Source organism: Linepithema humile, chromosome 3 (assembly GCF_040581485.1).
Source record: "Linepithema humile isolate Giens D197 chromosome 3, Lhum_UNIL_v1.0, whole genome shotgun sequence".
Taxonomy (NCBI): domain Eukaryota; kingdom Metazoa; phylum Arthropoda; class Insecta; order Hymenoptera; family Formicidae; genus Linepithema; species Linepithema humile.
Window position 1 is genome coordinate 27,845,122 of NC_090130.1, and position 21,422 is coordinate 27,866,543.

Genomic DNA, 21,422 nt, shown 5'->3' on the forward strand with positions numbered 1-21,422 from the left:
ATCAGTTAAATTATTTCTTGATTCATATTATTTCGGCTTGGTTCATTTTACCCCATGGGATGGTCCATTTTACCCCACTCATGGGGTAAAACGGACCAAAATTAAGTTTTTAAAAATCTTAATAATAATTCAAACTTTTGCAAATTTTGAAAATTTAACATTATAATCTTATAATAAACATTCTACAGTTTCTTCATGCTAAATTTCAGTTATTTTTTGTCATTAATATAAAAAATATAGCCATTTTCGCTTAGGGGGTCCGTCTTACCCCACCTTCCCCTACATGAAAGGCAGAAAGATCTATCTTTCTTGAATCTTTCTTGTCGGACGGACGATAAAACACAATACATAAGTCTCGTTTTACAAATGTTTCTACATAACGCGAGAGTTTTCACGCTCTGAGAAAAGTCACTGAACATTGTCACTCAGCCGTACGAAAATAAAATCACGTCATTAATCCGAGAATCGTATGATTCCTTCTCGTTCGCGCAACCTTAATGCGAATTTGCTCGTGCGAACGTGTGCCCGCCATAAGATAAAAATATATTCAAGCGCCGAAGAAATCGGTACACATGAACGCTCGACGTAAAATATGTTGCAACAAATTATTTATAGTGTTACTCTTACATAACGTATGCGCCAGTTCGTGCGAACGTAGTTATTAACGCAGTTTTATTCGCAAGAATATATAATTCCACAGGAAGTTTTATACGCTTGTTATCTTTTCCTAATGTTTATGGATATTTTACATATTTTCCCCACTTCTGTCGACTGTTGTACAATAATGTAAAGTTTTTATGAGTTTCACGGAATCAGAAAATTTCTTCTTCGCTATGTTATATTTTGTCAGCACGTTTTCACTTGAAATTAGACTTTTAATTATCATATTCAGAAAAATATTTAACTATTATAATTATTATGTGGATAGCGCGTGTCAACAGATGCGCAATTTAATGTGTTTCGTTTCCCCCTGCGTAAATAAAGATACTTTCTCATTTAAAAATACACACTATCATCTCACAACAACATTTTTCTAAAAAGGGAAATATTATCGCGTAAAAAATCAGTATTCTGAAAAGAGCAAAAAGGAAAGAAAACATTCTGTGATTGCATTAAAAATTCCAGAGACACGCATCAACGTATTTATTATTCAACAATAATAATTCATGACTCAGCGTTACTTTCAATTATGCAGAAAACGACGAAAAATGGAATAGTAAATTGAAGAAAGTCGTAAATATATCGCATGGCAAAATTAATTTTCGAGATAACAGCGCAGTCCTCATAAATAACCATGCGACCATAAATTTCGCTGGATCTCCCCTGCAGCTCGATCGAGATACACCCACAATTAAGTTATCTCACAATTATCCAGTAATTTCAAATCAATCGTATTAAATAAACTTCTTTTTTGGCCATTTTTCCCGCTGACGAAAACAAAACTATCCAAGAATCTTTCCCGAGCGATTTAATCCAACAGCCCGGACAACACTCCGCACTTTTCCAAATTGCTCGTACAACTTCGCGGATTCATCACGCGGCGTAAGAGCTAGCCGCCCACGAGGGCCCATAGTTCGAGATTGATCCATCTGATGATGACGTAGAAGAATACCAGGCGATTTATCGTGCACGCGACCTCGCAGAGATCGTGCTCGGTGGGTATTCCGCGCAGAAGATCGCGGAGAACCGGCTCGTCGGCGAGAAAACTCTCGCAGGATTGATCGGCGGGCGTGATCTCGCGATCGAGAGTCACGCTTCGCGCCGTCGAACACTTTCGCCGGATGCTCTCCGCGTCCTCGTCAACCTGGACCGATCCCTCAATTACGCGCAAGATGGAACACACGTCGCCCATGATCACCGAGATCAGCGAAGTTTGAAGGTGAGAAAACGGTCGTCGCGTCGGCAGAGCCGATCGGAGACTGATCGGTACTCGTTCTCGATATTATCCAATGATATTTTGGCAAAGGGTGACTTACTTTGCAACGTCAGTTACCTAACTCGCCGTCGTCATCGGTCAAAAGTCGCCATTGCGAAACTCGCGTATGCGACGCGCGCTCGTGGGCGGCGGATCCATAAATGCATTATACACGGGAGCCGTTGAATATTACATAATCACATTTGAAATCTTAGAGAAACCGGAGCTTTCTAAACGAGCACAATAAAGCAAATCTTAAAAAAAAAGGAATTCTATTTTCCGTCATTTTAAATCACGCGATAGTTAAAAGAATACTGCAGTATTTTAAAGAAATAGGAACTGTACTCGCGATCGTAAAACAAGCTTCCGCGATCGTTCCAACGAAGCTTGATGCGATGCAGGATTTCTGAATAAAGTTCTGACGAACAGGACCGAAAGTTACGCGGGAAGCAGCATGCGCTCCCTTGCTTCTAGGAATAATCGCGGACCTCTTGTGAGGCGAGCTCAGAGGCGAGCTCGACAAGTAAATCGTCTGGGCCGTTGACACCGTCGGCTCCTATAAATAAAAGGGCGACCTACTGCATTCTAGAATCTGGAAGCTACGAAAATATCGAGAATGTCAGCTGAAGCGTGGCAACCGTCCGAGACGCTTGAAAGGATTAAAGGTGAATCCCGCAAAATCGAGGCAGAAGATTACTTTGAATTTTAGTATTAAAATATTATCTCATCTTTTTGCACCCACTAAAAATTAAAAGTATAAAATAAGTGTGATAAAGATTCTTGTAAAAATTTTTGCAATAAACATTCCTTTTTATACTCTGCCATCTTTAAACTCTCGCCGATGTCAAAAAAAAGGCATACTCAGCACGGAATGTTAATAGCAATAAATAAGAAATCAGATGGAAATTCTTTAAAGTGGAATGTTGAATAAATAAACGTTAGAAGAACTCTAGCAGATGAAGTTCGCCTAACTGAGCTTTTTAATTACCCGAAAACTCTGCGAGGAGCTCCGGAAGCTTGTCTAAGTGTCACTCGACGAGAATTAGCAAAACAATTTCGACACAAAGGCGAATGCACGAAGTCACTTCAGGAAAGTCTCTCATGAAGAGACAACCTCTTTCTTAAGACAGTCTTGATAGAATGATGTATGAGATGCCAAGACCCTAACGCTGACGAACGAGATCCACATGAACGTTTAATATAGTGACATCGGCTATTTTATCACGTTCGGAGGCGAGAAAGTAAATTGTTTATAAAATGTATCGTTTATGAAAATGTCAGTTGACAAAATGTACAAAAAGAGCTCGCAAACGCCGGAGAGATAAAGTGAATAATAACAATAGCTTTAAAAATTAAAAATTAATTAAAAGCATAATTTGCTGTATCAACAATAACAATTATCCTATTATTAAATGCGCATTATGTTGCAGAAATGTAGACTGTTTATATCACGGATATGAATTAGTGCAAATAAAATATTAATCCTTGCTGAATGCAACATTGTGCACTTCACTTGTTGATATGTGTTTGCGCGACGTACCGAACATCAGTAGAATCCTTTTTCGTCCCGAATCCCGTCTAAAAAGCGAATTTCCTTTTAGCGGCAAGAAATTGCATTAAGAATGCGCCGGATGGCACTTTATTTCCTACAGAGCTCGCCGCGCATTGCTCTTTGCGAGAGACATCGGAATACGAATCGGGAGAATATGCAAGCTGTGCGAGACGGAGAAGTCCCCTCCGATAGTCGCGAATTATATTACGAGTACAATGCAATTGCGACGTTTCCGCGGAGTTTATGGAGGAGAAGCGCAGTAACGAGCGCAGAGAAGACGCAGCTGCGATGAGTTAATGCACTTTCCGTTCGTTTCTCATTGCAGCGAACAATAAAGAGCGCGAATCGGATCATCGTCGCTGCACCTGTTTCTCTTCTAACGCGAGCTTCGCGCGTAATGTGTCGGAAAAAGCTGCGCAATTTCGAAACTCGCGTGACTTCGAATTTCATGTAAAATTCAACACAATTAGCGCGATATATTATATTTTTAGCCGGGTCGTATATCTCGATTACGCTTACAATTCGCCATCATTTCGGAGATGCGATTGTCGGAAATGTACTCCGCGCATTTATCGCAACGCGAAACAATTCGACGGATTTCCACACATGCGAGGAGCTTTACGAGCCGCACGATCCGCGCGATAGAATCCAATTCTAACCGCGCGACAACGTCGCGAACAACATCAAAATGTCTATCGCGCCGAGCAGGCGGAGATCGCTATAACGGGATCCGTCTCGTTGCCGCTCACGTGTCCCGATAGATGACGGAGAAACGGAGGTTGAGGAACCCGCTTCCTCGCCCAGGTACATCGAGTCTGCGGGATTGAGGGGGGAAGACGAGGGGAAGAGCGGCGTGGGTGTAACGCGGATAGAAGCGCATAGATGAGCGGGGGAGGGACGCGAGGGGGAGGCCGCGAGGGGTTGAAGAGAGAGAGAGAGAAAGGAAAGGCTTACGTGTGTGTGCGCGCGCGCGCATGTGTGTGTGTGTGTGCGCGCCAGGAGGAGGGAGAGATGCAGAATGCCTGGCTGCTGCGGATCGATAGAACGGAGCTGCGTGATGGTCGGAAACCGTCTACACGGAAAACCGATAGAATGCCGGGAATCGCTGTGTGAATGAGACACATAGTCTGCCTGACGATGAAGGCAGCCGGAGTGAATTGCGGGTATGCAAGCTACGATCCGACTCATACCGCACTGAATGTCAATGGCCGATTTCTTGTCGAATCTGCAGCGCTATCGCGAACGCGTATAATTTTCGAAATAACGCATGGCATTAATATGACAAATGAAGATGATATCGCGATATCGAAAGTTACGGCGAGCGCGCGAGAAAAGCGCTGTATAATTTATACTTTACATATTCGCGTTTAGTTCACAAACGAAACGATTAAGTATCGTTTTCGAACGTCGACAATTTCGCGAGGGATCGTCGATTATGATAATCGGCAAGATTTAAGTTTCTCTCGAGGCTTTAAAACTTGGCTTTACCGAAATATTAATTCCAGGATTATAGATGTATTTAAAGTTGAACTCTGAACGACGACTATTATTTTCGATAAAAAAATCTCTCGATACCGACGAGAAAATTCTGTAGCTCGAGTATCAATCGCTGATTTTCAGAGATAAACACAAGCTGTACAAATAGCACCTGTGAATTACAGCAGATGCAACTGTAATTTCCTTCTCGAAACGCCTATCCATTAACCTCTCAGCAAGAGTGATGTTTTAATTAGAAATACGTCGGATGATTTTACACACGGAAAACCGATAGACGCCGGGAATCGCCGCAAATGGCATATGCAGACTCCGCGATAAATGCAACCGAAGGAAATTGCACGCGTATATACGCGCGCTTTCGATAAATGACGTATTTGGAGCGCACTAATCCGAATAACAGTCGCCAAATGAAATATCCTGACATCGCTATGATTTTCATCTTGAATGAGCTACTCATTAACCCTCGGCGGTACCACAGGCTTCCTTTTATCTACGGATTCTTTGAACAATTTGGAGTGGATTTTTCCTAGGTGAGATTTTGATTGAATGAAACCTATTCAGAATTAAAACCCTAGTAAAATCCACTTATCGACAGCCGAAGGAAAATCCATTTGCAGTTGAAATGAGAATCAAAGTTTGTGTTAATGCTGCCTTAATATCAGTCGAATGCGAATCGCGATAGTCTCGAGCTACAAATTTAATTCGGTCCGAGAAAAAGAAACAAATACGCAGGTGCACAGTAACTGGAAATATTTTACACAGCCTGTTTTAGTTTCACTGGATATGCAAAATTTTTTATTGCGCAAAACATTCAACGCAGACGTGTGGACATTGCGCCCATGCAAAGTACGCTTTATGTGCATTTCAAAATGATTAAAAACTCCAATTTCATTTTGCTCCAAGCAAATTAATAACTCAAAGTTTGCAAATTTGATAAAAAATGCACAGCTCGAAAAGTGCTTCAACATCGGTCAAATTATGTTACAACGTTACCGAATATGAAATTGATTTCTAGGATATTCGAACACGCGTTGCGGATCCGACACTCGTTTATATTACATATCCCGACTCTGTTTGGTCGCCTGAAGCAGCATTGTGACGGTGCATTGTGGGTCGCGTATTTTTCCGTTCCATTGTACGAGAGAGTGAAATACATATATCATTTCTTTAACTATCGCAAGGTGCAAAAGCTCTCGTTGAAAACTCAGCGACGTGCAATTTCACATGTGGAACATCCACACCGTTTATGTTATTTGTGAGTCCAACCAGGACTGAAATACGCTCTCAGTGAAACCATCGCGCGTCGATCGGCGAACTCCCTCCCCCTGCAACCCCAAACGCCCGGAGCTTTTCGCGATAAATACATACGCGCATTCAGTGGTTTCGATGTGATATATTGACGGTGTCGAGATCTTGTCGGCGGTGCGCGAGAAAAAAGCAGTGCGTTTATTGAAAAATCAATACGCGCCGTTCCCACGAAAACCGGGAAGAGATTTATCGCTTGATGGAGCGAGAATTTTTTGTAGAAGGAAACACGGTCGATGCTAAATACGAGCTAATTACCGTTAATGATTCGCAAAAGAAGAAGCTTCTGTGACGGAAGCTAAAAGTCGTATCAAAAGAGCTATGCAACGGGAAGTAATGCTGCGTTAGCAAGACATTTTTAAGCATACACAATGCGGGGGAATTGCGATATGAAATTTATACAAAAATACGTGTCCGATAAAAATAGCGTAATTTAAAGATTGGTGCAATATATAACGCACGCAAAATATCCATATTAAAATAAAGCATTGACAAAACTTTATATAAACAATTTACAATTTTATCAATTCAAACTGTTGCACAAACTTTTCCCCCCAAAAAATTGGTTCATTTATATTCTTCTGGTTCTCATATAAAAATACTATCCTGTCATATTTGCACAATGTATCAATTATTGGATAGGAATTGATAACCTTTTTTATGAATTGTTGAAATGTCACGATCCATCGAAAGATGATATATATAACTCGTTATTGTTAGCTGTCCATCCGATGAACTCTTTGTATGCGATTTGCATAGGAATACGTGATGTGAAATTCCTCGATGGAATTCACAGAACAATTCCCCCGTGATTTGAGAATGAACCAGGCGCGAACTTGGCTCGAAATAATCATATAGAATATTCCACGTCCAGTGAAAAAGAATTCGATACAAAATCTTTGTTGAATTTAATCTTCTTCGAAAATGTTCATCAAAAATTTGCACGCTAATCCACGATATATGGACAATAAGTTTACTAGTATAAAATAATTAAACTGTTAAATTAGGCTACATGTAAAACTGGCATATCATCTCATGGAAACTTATGTTTTAAGTTAATAAAAATTTATAAATATAATAATTTGTTATCTTTCCATAATAGTTTATACCTATGCATAATTATTTTTGTAATAATAATAATAAACTATTGAGTTTTTACTTTATTTTTAATGTTATATATAGTTTCTGATAGATAAAATGTGAATAATCTTAATCAATAAATGGGGAAAAAAACCGATTGCGGAAAAACTGAGATATCCGGCTTACGCTGCATATTGAAATTTATGCTACAAGAATTTATTATCTTTTGTATATTTGTATTAATATTCTCTTGTATATATATTTGTAATATTTTATTTTCTTTTGTTAGATTTAAAAAGTTGTTGAAATTTTATGAGTCTTTCACTTGATATATAAATATAGTTTTCTCGAAAAGCCTAAATTATTTTTAAAATATTCTATCATTATTTATTTGTACCACTCGTTTTATAATATTTAAATACATATATAATAAAATAATAGAAAAATGTTATTCGTTTTATCTGTTAAGAGCTATAAAACGATTATAAAAATAAAATCAAAATACCAAAAAATAGGTTATGAATTCACTAATAGGTTATAAAGTCACGTGTATGTAAAATTTTCGTATTAAAAAAACAAACATATCGAAGAAGTCTGCACAGAAAATGTAAAAAAGAGCGGTCGTGAAAAGAGTGAAACTTAATTTCTAACACTCACCGTGTGTAGCTGCAATAACACGTATGTGCGTAGTATATAATACGACTAGAAAATCAAGATTTACCGCTGTCTAACATGGTCACTTAGCGACTACAGTATTCTCGACTCTCGATTCAAGTCCACGTCCAAGTTCTTTAAATATTTCAAACACATACGCGACCGACGTGACGACAATTGCAAGGCACAATTATTTCGGCGTAATTTGTTCATACATATATATATCGATCACGATCTTCCCGCGTTTTTCACTCCCGAACGCGAACTTTCATAAACCGTACATACGTCGCGAAGATTTTCCGCGTGCATAATCAGAGTTTTCGCGGAAATTCTTATCAGCATCATTTTTGCAATACGGTCACTTTCGGATACGATAAACGTTTGCTATCGTACACTCGCCAAAATATGGAAAACAATGTATAACACATCGATAACGGGACAAGTCGCTTCAATCCAACTTTAATGTGACAGTCAGCGCCGCGAGGGATCAAGTGATGACTAGCGGAAATTATCGATGCCGGATATATTCAGCCCACTCTTGAGTAACATTCACCGGGGAAAATAAATTCTGATACGACGGAAATTACGAATACATAACTACGATTTCGGCGTAACATCCGTTCGCATGATTATTTTCGCAATTTTTCCATCTCGGACGCGAACTTTTGTAAACCAACATATATGTATAATAGTAAAATTTTGTGAAAAACAGCGAGCGATAAAGAAAAAGAACTAAAATCAATTTTAAAAAATCATCTTGCAAATCGTTTACTAAATTTTTAGCAAATAGAAATTTATAGTAAATTTTAACGCTATAAATATATTTATCTTTTTTTAATTTTGTGAATTTTTATATTTGTTCTAATTACCAAAAATGTCATTATAAAAATCTTGTAATAGTAAATATATAAAGCTAATATATTATTTTTGAAAACTCAAAGCTATTGGGCATTCTGACTTTCTTTTTAATGATTCTATAATTTCTGATAAATAAAACAAACAGTGAAGAGTGTTTCGCGTGATTCTGTATATAATATATTTAAACATTTTAACAAAAATTTATATTATGAATAATAATAAAATATTAAAAATAAAACCAAAATTCTCAAAATTTATAAATTTCCATAAAATAATACGCCAGCTTCATCCACACGTTAAATTACGAATAATATTTGCCTTCGTTTTTTAAATAAATATATTTTAGTTATTTTAAATAACTTTTTCTTAAAATCTTTGAATTTGATCAATATAGCAACTAAATAAAATATTAGCAAGCAATTATAAATCATACAATAGTATAATATTTGGCATATTACAATTTGCTAAATATATTAATATATATAATACATTACAAAATATTCCATTCAAATAATATTGTTCCATGTCTCCTCCTATTAGCTTAACGAAAATGAAGAAGATTATTAGTTGTTATGGTGCAAACTTTTTACATTAAATATCTGCAAGGAAGTCTCAACTAAAATTTGTCTAAGTAAAGCTAACAGTAATTAATCTAAAAACAAAGTTTTATTTTCCATTTATACTTCTGACAAGTTTAATTCGCAAAAATCTTTTATTTCTAGCATAAGATATCTTTCGTCAGGAAAAGTTCACAACGAACAAATAATTGGAAAATTTATTTTTCTCGTATACGTTAACACGTCGATGAATCTGTAACACCTTCATTAGAATAAAAATAGATTCCGCGGTTAGAGCTCACGATCGATGACGTCATGCATACGGTCAGAGTTCATCGGTCACCGACCTTCGTCGTCGCGCCGATCACCTGACGGACATGTGTGATTCTTATTGTTCACGTAATGAAATTCTATGCAGAAAGTTCTCATTCTCGCAAATCATTGAACCTGTGCGACAATGCCTTGATTAATGCGTAACGCCGGACGGGAACATTATTGCGCAGAATCGATACGTCTGCTTCAAATAGATGTTACACTCGATAATTTGCGCGTGTTTATCCTTTACACTTGAGTATATACAGAATAACGCGAAATTATCGCTTTATTTTTTCACATCAAACTGTCTGAGAAATGAATATTTGGCAGTAAAAATATTTGACGGAAATTTTCACAGTTGAGATAATTAAAAATTAAAATTAAAAGATTTTGATAAATTAATACTCAATACTGTATTGTATTATTGAATAAATAAAAAAGGATTAATAAGATTTAAAAGCTGCTATAAAAAATTGTTATCACATTATATCAAAAAATATTAAAGTATTATAATAGTAATTTTATGTAATTCTTTCTCTCTCTTTCAGTCAGCTCTTTCAAATGTATTTTACGATATTCTTTCTTAATTACTACATCAATAAAGATTTTATTACATATTCGATTCACACCATTCAAAGATTCCAGATTCTTCAATAAAAAAAATAACTCTTCGCCTCGGGTTTAATTATCAGCGGGTTTAAAATGAGTTTTAAATTTAATATTTAAAATTTAGATTTTAGTTGTAAAATTTCGAATTAAAATCCAACCTTGATCTTTGAAACATGAAGTGCGGTTTATTTTCGCGAATGGTCTCGAATTGTGTGAACCAAAAATATTACAAGATAAGTCTCGTCCTTTCCGTTACAGAAACACGGTCACGCAAAAATCCTTGACCTTCTCACGTTTTGTTAACCAATTCTAAGTCGAGATTTTGCATCGAGATCGTCAAAAGGCACGCAAGCCGCATCGATCTCCCACCTGTACGTGCAAGGCGAAAAGGCCGTATAATAATATAATACTCGCAATGCATCACGTGCTAAAAATTGATTTTTTTATTGTTATTTAACCCCTCGTCCCCTTTTTTCCCTCTTATTTTTCATATTTCCTCGATATTTATATACAATTAATTATTATTTACATATATCTCGATACTCATGTACATTTACATATTTTTAAAAATTTATAAATTTTTTATTCTTGCTAATATCATAAAATATGTAAGTAATATTAGAAACAATATTAGTTAAGTCAGATAAATTAAATTCATTACATTTGCATAACCCTCACAAAATTGAAACAAATATTATTTTTATATTCAGCTTCATGAATCTTTTAAAGTATGTTGTATATATCTCAAACGTGTTTATGAAGAATTGCGTTCGAGGTAATAAAATATAGCAACAATAAGCGCAAGAGAATAAAGAGACAAGAGGGTGGAAGGGGATGCATAACCTTACACGCGAACGGCGCACGCCGGTGCAACTTTGATTTCTTGCGTGACGCTCTTAAAATATGTATACGGAAATGTGGATAAAGAATCATAAAGAATAGACACGCGACAGCTTGGCATAGGTAACGCATTTAAATCTCAAGATACAAGGCATTTTCGCCACCCGTCTTCTCCTAGATAAAATTAATCCTTGCACTGCGCATGTCAATTGACGACACTTACCGTTTGCAATACAAAGTTAGTTGTTATTAATAGTGACGAAGCGAAATCAAAATAGAATCGATGAGAAAAAGGAACACGCCGAAGCTTCCGTGTCTACATTCACTTTGGTATCGCAACGGTAGCGAGAATTATGGTGAACGGCGTCGCGAAAAAACTTTGCGCTTGCGACAAAATAAGGCAAAAAAACTGTTTGGATTTAGCACTTACTTACTTGGCGACGGCGTGTCCTAGCTGACAGGACGACGTGGAGTCATCATCGCTGTCGACGTTCGTCTCGTTCGTGGAGAGATGCGCCGCGGCATGGCTCCGGTCGCCGCCGGTCCTCTTCAGTTTCGCGACAGGCTTGTACATGCGACGAGTGTGCACTCACGAGATCGCGACGCGCCGTTCCGTGATCGGCATCGCCGCGGACGCGCGCGAGGGCGACGCAATGCGAATCTACGATTTCGCACGCTTTCACGATTCACGCCGCGAGACACGAACGACGACAACGGAATCGACAACGGGGACGCTGTTATCCCGCAGAGCGGGTCGTTCGCTCCGACTTTGACACAACGCACGCATACACAATCAGCGCCCTCCGTTTGACAACTGCTGTGATTGGTTCACCGCACAAGTTATTAAATCGCGCTGCTGTCGCCATCTATACGACAAATGTCAAAACTGAAACATTAAGCTAGAAACAGTCGGCAAGCAAATACTCTTATGGACGATTCACACGAGAGGTGTGTTCTTTTTAGATGAACTAGCTGCACTAGTTTCAGCTAAAAAGAACAGATCTTACGTTAGACGCGCAGGTGCTCCAATTAGATAAAACGAAAGTTGAAATTGAAATCCAGTAAATTATTTGAACATTCGTAATAAACCAAAGATTAACTCTCACCAAAATAAATTATTCATGGATTAACCTAAAAGTCATCGGTATATTAAAAAATCACATTCTCGAATATTTCAATTTTTAATTTTTTATCGTTTTATTGATTCTACAATAAAGGTGATATAATATATATAATATAAAAACACAGAGTCAACAACTGAATACAAGTCATATAAATCGTTGTATACTGCACGGTTTATATAATTCTTTCATATAATTCTTATTGATCTCATCATTTCGTAATGCAAAAACGGACGTGTTTTCTATATATATATATATCTATCTATTTATCTACATCTTTCATAAAATATTCACACGCTTAAATATAGAAATAAATGTAACGCCGCTAAACCTTCCGCCTGTTTCGTCACGATAAATTATATATGTGAACAAATATGATATTAATTGCATTATCTACGATCAAACTTCTCTTGCGGAAAGCGCCGCTGCGCTTTATGACAATTAAATTAATTAGTGATTATTAATTGCATATTGTAAAATGTCGATATACGTGACACGTATTAAATGCAGGCACAGGTTTGTCGAGGTAGGCGTTTACGATTTGTTCTGCATATTAATCGCAGTAATGGCAACAACAGTGAAGTGAATCCGTCTAAATTTCACTTCTACTTTTAAATAATCATGCAAAAAAATCATGACTTTTTACAATTATTATAACCTTTGTTTCAATAGAAATAATCTTTTTTTTGTACTTTAACAAAAACAATAACAGTTGTACAATTTTAACTTTTGTTTCAAGAACACCACATTTATATTTGCACTTACTTAAAACTACTTTTCTCTCTTTGTAACGCGATTATTACTGTAATACTTTTTACATTGATTACATGTAACTTTTGCAATCTCAATTACATGTAATTTGTGTTAAATATTAATTTAATTAAACGTTAATTAAATTGAATTGTGAATAAAGTTAGATTGTCAGTAAAGTAAATAGTAATATATCACGCTTAAAATTCTGCTGACAATGAGCCGAGCTGTATTAAAACATTTTTCAATCACTTAATTATTGCGCGCTATACGAGCATTTAGTAAAAAAAAATGGTTTAATCAAAATTTTCACATAAATATTCCTTTACGTATTAAAATGAATTATCGTAAAACGATTGTACAGTTTCAGTAAGGCACTTTTAAGGCACTCGACAGTTCTTACTTTTCCTTTTTTAGTTCGGTATCCACTTCGACTTTCTTGCCTTCTTTCTCACTGTCACTTTTCTCTTTATTAGCCCCATTTTTGGCATTCTCCTCCTCCTCCTCCTCCGCCTCCAGTTCCTCCGCGTGCTTCTTCAGTTCCTCGTCCAGCAAAGCGTCCCAATCGGACATGTCCTTACCTTCGCGAACTCTTGCCAGCTCTCGTTTCAACATGTCTAGGCATTCCCGTCGCTCTTTCCACTTCTCCGACATCTCGAGACTTTTCTTCTCGTCGTCGATTTCGTCTAACATTTCCGTCTTTTCCTTCTCCTCGCATTCTAACACATATTTCTCGTAGCTATCAACCTGTGAGATTATCAAATTCAAAATTAATTTGCTTTTTACAGAATTGTTTAAATAAGCACATGTTAAAATTGACAGCTTCTTTATTGCCTCTTTCAAAATTCGAAATTACAAGAAGACCAATTAAATCTCAACTAACTTTAATTAACGTTATAAGAATAGTGTCTTTAATAATGTGTATATGCATTGTTTGAAAAAAGGCAATCGAATTGATATAAACTTCTCGTTTACCTTATCTTGCAACATTCTTTGAACATCATTTTGCCTTTTCAGATGTTTCGGCAACCAAAAGCAGGCGTGAATGAGCCGCAGAAATATCCAGACCGCTCCAGCAAGCGCCAAATAAGAGAAGGCAGTGAACACCATGTTTGTTATATCCACGGTTACTTGCTGGTGCTTCATAATGACAATTAATTCGATTTAAGTACGTCTGCAATAAATACAACAGCGATTAGAAGTAATCGTGCAAATAAAACTTTGTAAAGCGCAGTGCAAACTTTCTATTTCTATTCAGGAAATATTTGAAATAATACTAACAATCATATAGAATGATGTAAATAATTTTATTGAATGCAACAAATGAATTTCTTATTAATTTATTAAAGTGAATATTTGTGAAAAATGTAGTGAAAGGATAAAAAATATTATAGCATTTACATTTGTATAATAGATGAAAACAACGTATTATGCACACAAAATTTGAGAAACAGTTTAACTTTATGCTTGTACATTAAAATGCTTGTAACTTCCACAAAGAATGATAATTTTTATTGTTACAGCTCGTTAACTTGGCAACTTCCGCGATATTGATTTTCCAGACAAATAACACATGTAATGTTTTTTTTCTCATGCCTCGTTCATTCTATTGTTGCATAAGTATATCATTCACGAGACAGTGCACTATGTTACGACTCAAAGGCGATTACACGTGGTGATAAGTGACCTACTGCGGATCTTCCCGTGTACTTTAAACATCGAAGACTTGAAAAGCCGGCATTTTGTGAGCAAAATACGTATTTGGGTTGATTCAGTTCTCGATAGCGTCAAAAAATGGTTTCACGACGGAAACAAAGTATTTTCGCTTCGCTAACGATAAAATGACGTTTCGTGAGCAGTGCGCAGATATGCCACATTGTAACATTCATTTATCGATGCCGCGAATGTAGCTGGTATATCGATTATGTTCGTTCAGTGGAGCAGAATGTGAATATAATATATAAGTGCCATGATGAAGCATGAAATTTCTGGGATTTTGCTTTGTAATAAAATGTCAATGCTGAAGAAAACGAGGGTAAATTTGCATATTTTAAGTGTCTGTTGAATCCTTTATCAAAAATTGTGTAATTGTGTAACGATTTATATGATTTCAATTATGCAAATTGTGTTCACATCAATATATAGATTATTTTGTTTAAGTTCACTTTACTCACCATAATGATAATGAATTCGATGTTTATTAATTACGGATGAATGTGTCTCGAACTCGTTGTGTACTCGGAAATTATAAAGAAAACTTATTAAATGATTCTAAGTGTTTTGACTGTGAAATTTCAACACAGTTATAAAATAATATAAAGAGTTAAATAGATCTATAAGAAGTTTATTAATATAATAATACTGGTTTGATTGCGCGATAAAATAATGTGGGTCAGCCATTTGCCCAAAATTCATGAATCATAAAGAAATATCAAACATTAATATAGATATCGTTTACTGCAAGGAATTTAATATCAACTATTTCTCATCAATACAGATTTCAAAAGAAATAGGAAAAAAAAAGTGTTTATCGACAAAAAATTACTGGTACTATAATATTCCGAAATCAATTGAGAAATGAGATATTAAGAATGAAATCCTTCAACTCTAATTAGGTTTTCATTTGTGTAGTACACATCTTACTAACATCGCAGGATGAATATTTTAAATATATACAAAATCCCGAGGCGTTTAATCGTAAAATTTATTCTGTTATTTTATATCCACCTTACCTTTTACCTTACACGAAGAGTGTGGACGAGAACATAGCCGTGTAAGAACGTGCTCCACCTAAGAGATACGAACTACTGAATGTATCACGGCGCAAAGTAGTGGGAACTGCTGTGTTCGACTGACAGGTGGAACGTTACTCCACTACTGACCCCCTATGACAATAATCGATATATGGATGTACATAGCCACGTATGATTGAGTTGACACCATACAAATATTTCAGCATATGTACATACGACTGACCGCGCGCGCAGGAACAAATTCGGCCGAGTTCGTCCAAGGCTGTTCACAAAAGTTCGCAAAAGTAGTTATTTCGAAAACAACCACCAATGAAACGTGTACATTCTACTAATTATATTGACAGTTGTTTCTATAGACTACATCGTAACGCAAAATTGATTAAATGTCACGCGAAGAATCCTCGTTCAATTTTACTACGCTCGCAACGAGTGGAAATTGAATTGCGTGCTACTTTTCAACGCGTAATCGATTAATAATGTCGCATCGAGAAGAATTCAGGGAACGATGGACGTTGGCAATAAACGACGTTAAAATATTCAAGCTATGTCGCAATGACGTCTACCGGTATAAAGTCGAGCGTGGCGATAAGTGCTATCAGGTTGGGTCAGGTGCCTCCATCTCGCGATATGACATGTACACAGATGTGTCAAGAATACATAATTTTTTTATTATTTCACAGATAACTCAATAATAAAACGTCCCAACTAAGGCTAAATCGTCTACGCGCGGAATCGAAACTCCTCGACTCATTATGTCGAGCTCAACGGTATTTCGTTTACATATACAGGTCGACAAATTGCATACCGTTCGACAATCTAATGTACATAATATACTTCTTTTTTTTTTTTGGCGGTAGACAGTTTATACCCTACAAAATTACATGCGTCTAAAGCCCGATACGGCACGTACGCAGGAAGAAGAACTCGGGAAGTCTGGAATGTGCGATACATCACAGCGCGGTTGTCGGAGAAGGCGAGGGGAAGGAGAGGGATGTGGAAAGAACGAGGCCCGTTTTGTCATCGTACTTGCTGCTGCTTCGCTTGATATTCCAAACGAAGACATTTTGATATAATACTTCCAACGCGGGCAGAACTTACGTCGTCGACCTCACGTAGAACAGGAGATAAGGGGTGGCGGAGTTTCGCGGATTCGGCGCCAGTTTATCCTCGAGTTCTCGCAATGGTATTACGTGCACCGCCTCGTCGTCGCATTCCAGCCAGGTGACGCCCTGCTTGTTGCGCCTGATGCCGCAACAATCCATACTGCGACAGCCGACTCTGTTCACCAACTGCTCTTTGTTCTCATTCGCGCTGGGCTTGCTTCTGAATATGCATTTGAGTATGCCTGATGCTTTGTCGGAGGAGGAAGAGGAGGACGACGACGAGTTCGTGCTCGCTGAACCGCTCTGACCAGGATTCTGCCGCTTACTGTCGCGATCGCACTGGAAGTATTCCGCGTACGCGGACTCATCCGGCAGGCGCGCGTAGGCGACGTAATGCCCGGCAGTCATCGTTGCGCCTTGATGCATTATGACAGAATATAGTTTGTATACGTGCCGTGTCTCGATATTACCGGCTCCTGTCCCATGATCGTTGCTGCACTCCTCGCAGAAGCATTGCAAGGTGAGCGGCGTCGGCATGTGATTGTTGATCTTTTCCATCGAACTGAAACGTACGTTCGATTACGATGCGGAATAAAGCTTTTGACGTAACAATTTAGAAGATTGAAAACAAAGTCACAATGTATGATATCATTTTTTATAATGTATAGAAAATCTGCGATTTTTTAATGTTTGTAATTTTTATAAATTTTATTTAAATAAATGTTTAAAATATAGAAACTATTTGCTATATTTAATCTAATATAAACATTAAGTTATATTTTTCCAATATTACATTACTTTTCATTATATTTATAGTCGCACACTTACCCAGCAGCAGTGGAAAATCTCTTCAATTGTAAAATAAGGAGTCTCGGCAAGGAGGGAAAACATACGGCTCGACGAGCTTCGTTATATCGTAGGCAACGTGCGCACCAATATTTATCCCTGCCCCAAAGCAGCTCGCTTGTCACTACAGCACGTTTGTAAACTTCGCTGCTATCGACTGATCGACCATCATCGTCTGTGAAGAAATAGCACGTTCTTATAAGTCGCGGATTAATTATACGCAATGTAAAACACTTCAATTATCGATTATCTTAGACAAAGTTTAAAAACATTTGTTATATTTCAGGCGTGTTACAAGCGGATTTCGGAATTGATGGATTAAATACCTTTTTCATTCGAACGATCGATGTCGATGGGCACGCATATATCGCAGAATGTTTCTTTCCGTTCTGTGACATGTTCGCATTCAAGACATGTTGTGCGCAACAAGCTAACTCCTTCAAAATCCTCCGAGATAAAGCACTTCTTGCTCTCTGGTTTGCGCATTCCTATCTCGCCATTACTCTCAGCGAACTCCGCATGACCATTCTCGTACGGTCTTGCAGACGTCGCGACACCGTTCGCATTTGGCTGTACAAGAGATACCGAACTTCCCCTGCTCGTGATCTTCTTTTTCTTTCTAGATTTACGAATGCTCCTTTTTCCGGAACTGCTGCTACTCTCTGACTGAGCGTCCACTGTCGAATGATCCATGGTAAAGTCGGGAAAGCCACCATTGCTCTGACCAAACTGACTCTCTCTGTGTCTGACCAACAACTGAAAGGTCTCCCTGATGTTATCAAGTAAGCAGACTAGAAGCTCGTGAGCATCCTGTTGCTGATTTCCCTCAAATATCGGATTGACCTCTCTATAATGTTCAATAGAATAATGCAAACATAAAACAAATCACCTTCCGACAATGATATACACACCTAAGAGCTTGTAAGAAGGCGTCTGGTTGATACGGCTCGCTATTTTCTCTTGCCTCTAGTGCTCGCAATGCTATGAAGACCTCGTGCAATTTCTCAGTAGCTATTTGAATACGAGGTTTGTTGGCTTCTGCTGTCGGTCCAGCTAGGGCCAATAGATCTTTGCTGCTCCAGCTACGACTACTGCTCGATGTTAGCGATACGCCAGTTCTACCTAATGAAGAGGATTTGGCCTGCAAGAATATTAATAAAATTAAAACTTTTAATATACAGTATATATGTTTAAATAAGTGCATCTATTATACCTATTTACGTAGCACTTACTTTTGTTTGGAGTTGTTTGTCATTTAGATTAGACAAATCAGTAGCTAGGTGATGTAAATTGTGCAGGAAAGAAGGTGCAAATCTTAAAGTATATAACACACTATTGAGGAAGCAGGTATTTCCTAGATTACATAAAGTGGCTATCTTCAATCCTTCTGTATTGGTACCAGGCATGTCGTAACTTCCATCCTGGTGATTGCTCAGTTGATTTCGATAGCCATTCAACATTTTGCTTGTACCTTCGCAAACCAAATCATTATGTAATTGAAACACATCAGCGCTTTCTGAAGATACATAAGAATGAGTGAAATTTAGGGGAGAGTAAAATTTATACCTATTATCTTGTTGGTTTACTTTGATACAAATAAGCTATTCACAAATTCAGTTATTTATTAGTTTCTAAATTAAGCGCTATTTTAGAGAGTTAACAAACAAGAAAAATGAGCATGGGTCTTACTTTTCCCTAAAATTTTTTAGATTTTACTTAATTCATACTTGTAAAACAATCATTAACAAAGATGTAAGGTGTACGTACTGAATGAACAATCTGATCTCTCCAGAAGGCCCCCTCTCACAGATGTATGAGGGGGCTGTGGAACAGCAATAGTAGTTTCTCGTCCGCGACTTGACAGGGACAGGCGAAACTTCTTTCTAGGAGGACCCGAACGTTTATCTGGGTCTTCCTCTGTTTCTAATACTGTCATCTTCTGCTAACCTACAATCATGGCATGATTTACATGACAATCTATTGACAGACGGAAGACACACCGATATCGTGTGTGCTTCCTTCTGTTTAAACCGCGCACAACTGCATCAACGTCGGAAAACCACGTTAACATAAACTTTCTCGCGATGTCTTATCGAGACGCTTACGTTGTACCGCGTTGTGTCACATAAGTATCGTGAAATAAACTGCTGAATGCGTTTACTCACGTATGATCGAGTGAGGAAGTCATGGAACGAAAGGGCTCGTTTATTACGTTACTAAATCAAACTGATTTCCATGCTAAATAGCCGCGAAAGAGCCTGATCGACTCGTTGCAAGCTACATTTCTACCAGCGTTTCATTGCGTTTTATCTAGCAAATTGACTTTGGTTTATGCCAACGAACAACATACGCCATCTAATGACGACGTTTAATCTCACTAGAGATGGCCGCCATTGTGCTATATAACATACTGGAGCTTTTCCCATAAGAACTAATGTGCGGTTTGCGGCCCAAAGATAGCAATAGTAGAAGGGTACGTATGTCTTCCTTCCACATTTATCATTGTATATGGAGGGGTAGGGTGGGGGGGGGGGTATACTGAAAACAAAGCAGACATAAGACAGACGTCCCCGTTCAATATAATCTCTCTCTTCTACACTGGTCCATCCTCACTCTTTCAAGACTCACTCTAGTATGTTATATACGCTGCGTTCCGAAATTCACTGCCAGTACTGAAAATCTACAATATACGTGACGTAAATTATAGATTTTCAGTACCGACCACGGACTAAGGAATAGAGGGCCTGAGTCTAAAGTCCACGGACAATTATTAAATATTAGAAATAAGAAATTGGAATTATTTATTTTAAAAATAAAAAGAATAGAAAAAATTAATGCATAAATTAAGAAATAAGAATTGAAACTAATTAATATATTTTATTTTCTTGTTAGATGTAAAATAATTTCTCTTTTTAATATTAAATGATTATTGCTATTTCTAATATTTTGTCTACTGTATGCAGAGCCTCAGAGTAATAAAAGTTAAAGTATTTTATAAAATTTATGGTACAACAATAATAAAACCGCCTAATCTCTTTACGCTTGTCACTCGTTATGTCTAGTGGCACCACTACACGAGTGTAACCATGTCACAGACACAGAATCTCTGTGTGAGAATCGCTACACATCAATCGCTACATCAATAAGATATTCTTAAAATAATTTTTGACAATATCTGATTTATAAAGGATTGGTAAATACACAATTTTTAAAAAGGGCAATTGCTAGGGCAATCATATTTTAAAAAATAAACAAGTATTTGATCTGACCAATATAGTTTCAAGTTTTATGACACGGTTTTTTTCAATTGATATACAATATTTGTTTTAGAAGAAATTAAAGTCTTCCAGAACAAGCATACAAAATTTTGTGTATGTGTAGTGTTAAGAATATAGAATTAAATTTTAAAACTTAATTGTTAAATGAAACTTTGTGCGGTACACAATTTGCACACTTGCTTGCACGCGCGCGCGCGCACGCACACACACACACACAAAATTATAGAAGTAATTTATTAAAATAATTTAAATGTACATTTTCAAGTTACAGGTTATTGAAAATAACTGATCTTTTGCTAAATAAATTGTAAATGCAAAAGTAAATGCTACAATACATGTATTTACAATACGTGCGTATTTCAAATCTGATTGATATACATAATTATGTT

The 21,422-nt window shown here is 37.1% G+C and overlaps 3 protein-coding genes and 1 long non-coding RNA gene across 7 annotated transcripts in view; 1 reads left to right on the top strand and 3 right to left on the bottom strand.

The window, feature by feature from the left end:
* The window catches only part of LOC105678973 (uncharacterized), a 65,092-nt gene extending 53,091 nt beyond the window's left edge, over positions 1-12,001 (bottom strand). The window contains exon 1 of one of the 3 annotated variants that reach the window (XM_012378736.2): positions 11,617-12,001. In XM_012378736.2, the coding sequence (XP_012234159.2) occupies positions 11,617-11,756 (140 nt within the window). In that variant the 5' untranslated portion in view covers positions 11,757-12,001. Of the gene's footprint in view, positions 1-11,612 lie in introns of all 3 variants that reach the window. The other 2 variants (XM_012378735.2, XM_012378738.2) reach the window with 2 other exon arrangements.
* A 353-nt stretch (positions 12,002-12,354) lies between these two features.
* LOC105678974 (uncharacterized protein T05G5.1) lies at positions 12,355-16,301 on the bottom strand. Of its 2 annotated transcripts, XM_012378741.2 has the most exons (3): positions 15,786-16,301; positions 14,029-14,193; positions 12,355-13,800 (listed from the first exon to the last, which is right to left on the bottom strand). In XM_012378741.2, the coding sequence occupies exons 2-3, from the start codon at positions 14,161-14,163 to the stop codon at positions 13,453-13,455; spliced, it is 483 nt and encodes a 160-aa protein (XP_012234164.2). In that variant the 5' UTR covers positions 14,164-14,193; positions 15,786-16,301; the 3' UTR covers positions 12,355-13,452. The 2 variants fall into 2 exon arrangements, with proteins under 2 accessions (XP_012234164.2, XP_067207055.1); XM_067350954.1 differs by lacking the exon at positions 15,786-16,301 and having other exon boundaries at positions 14,029-14,199.
* LOC136998384 (uncharacterized) lies at positions 14,083-14,830 on the top strand. Its single transcript, XR_010888941.1, has 2 exons — positions 14,083-14,221; positions 14,577-14,830. It is a non-coding gene; the product is annotated as an uncharacterized lncRNA (long non-coding RNA).
* A 152-nt stretch (positions 16,302-16,453) lies between the features above and the next one.
* Usp1 (ubiquitin specific protease 1) lies at positions 16,454-20,154 on the bottom strand. The gene is made up of 7 exons (XM_067350918.1): positions 19,921-20,154; positions 19,523-19,702; positions 18,988-19,226; positions 18,667-18,896; positions 18,082-18,602; positions 17,738-17,930; positions 16,454-17,471 (listed from the first exon to the last, which is right to left on the bottom strand). Exons 2-7 carry the CDS (start codon positions 19,689-19,691, stop codon positions 16,901-16,903), a joined length of 1,923 nt encoding a protein of 640 aa, XP_067207019.1. The 5' UTR covers positions 19,692-19,702; positions 19,921-20,154; the 3' UTR covers positions 16,454-16,900.
* Positions 20,155-21,422: the final 1,268 nt, after the last annotated feature.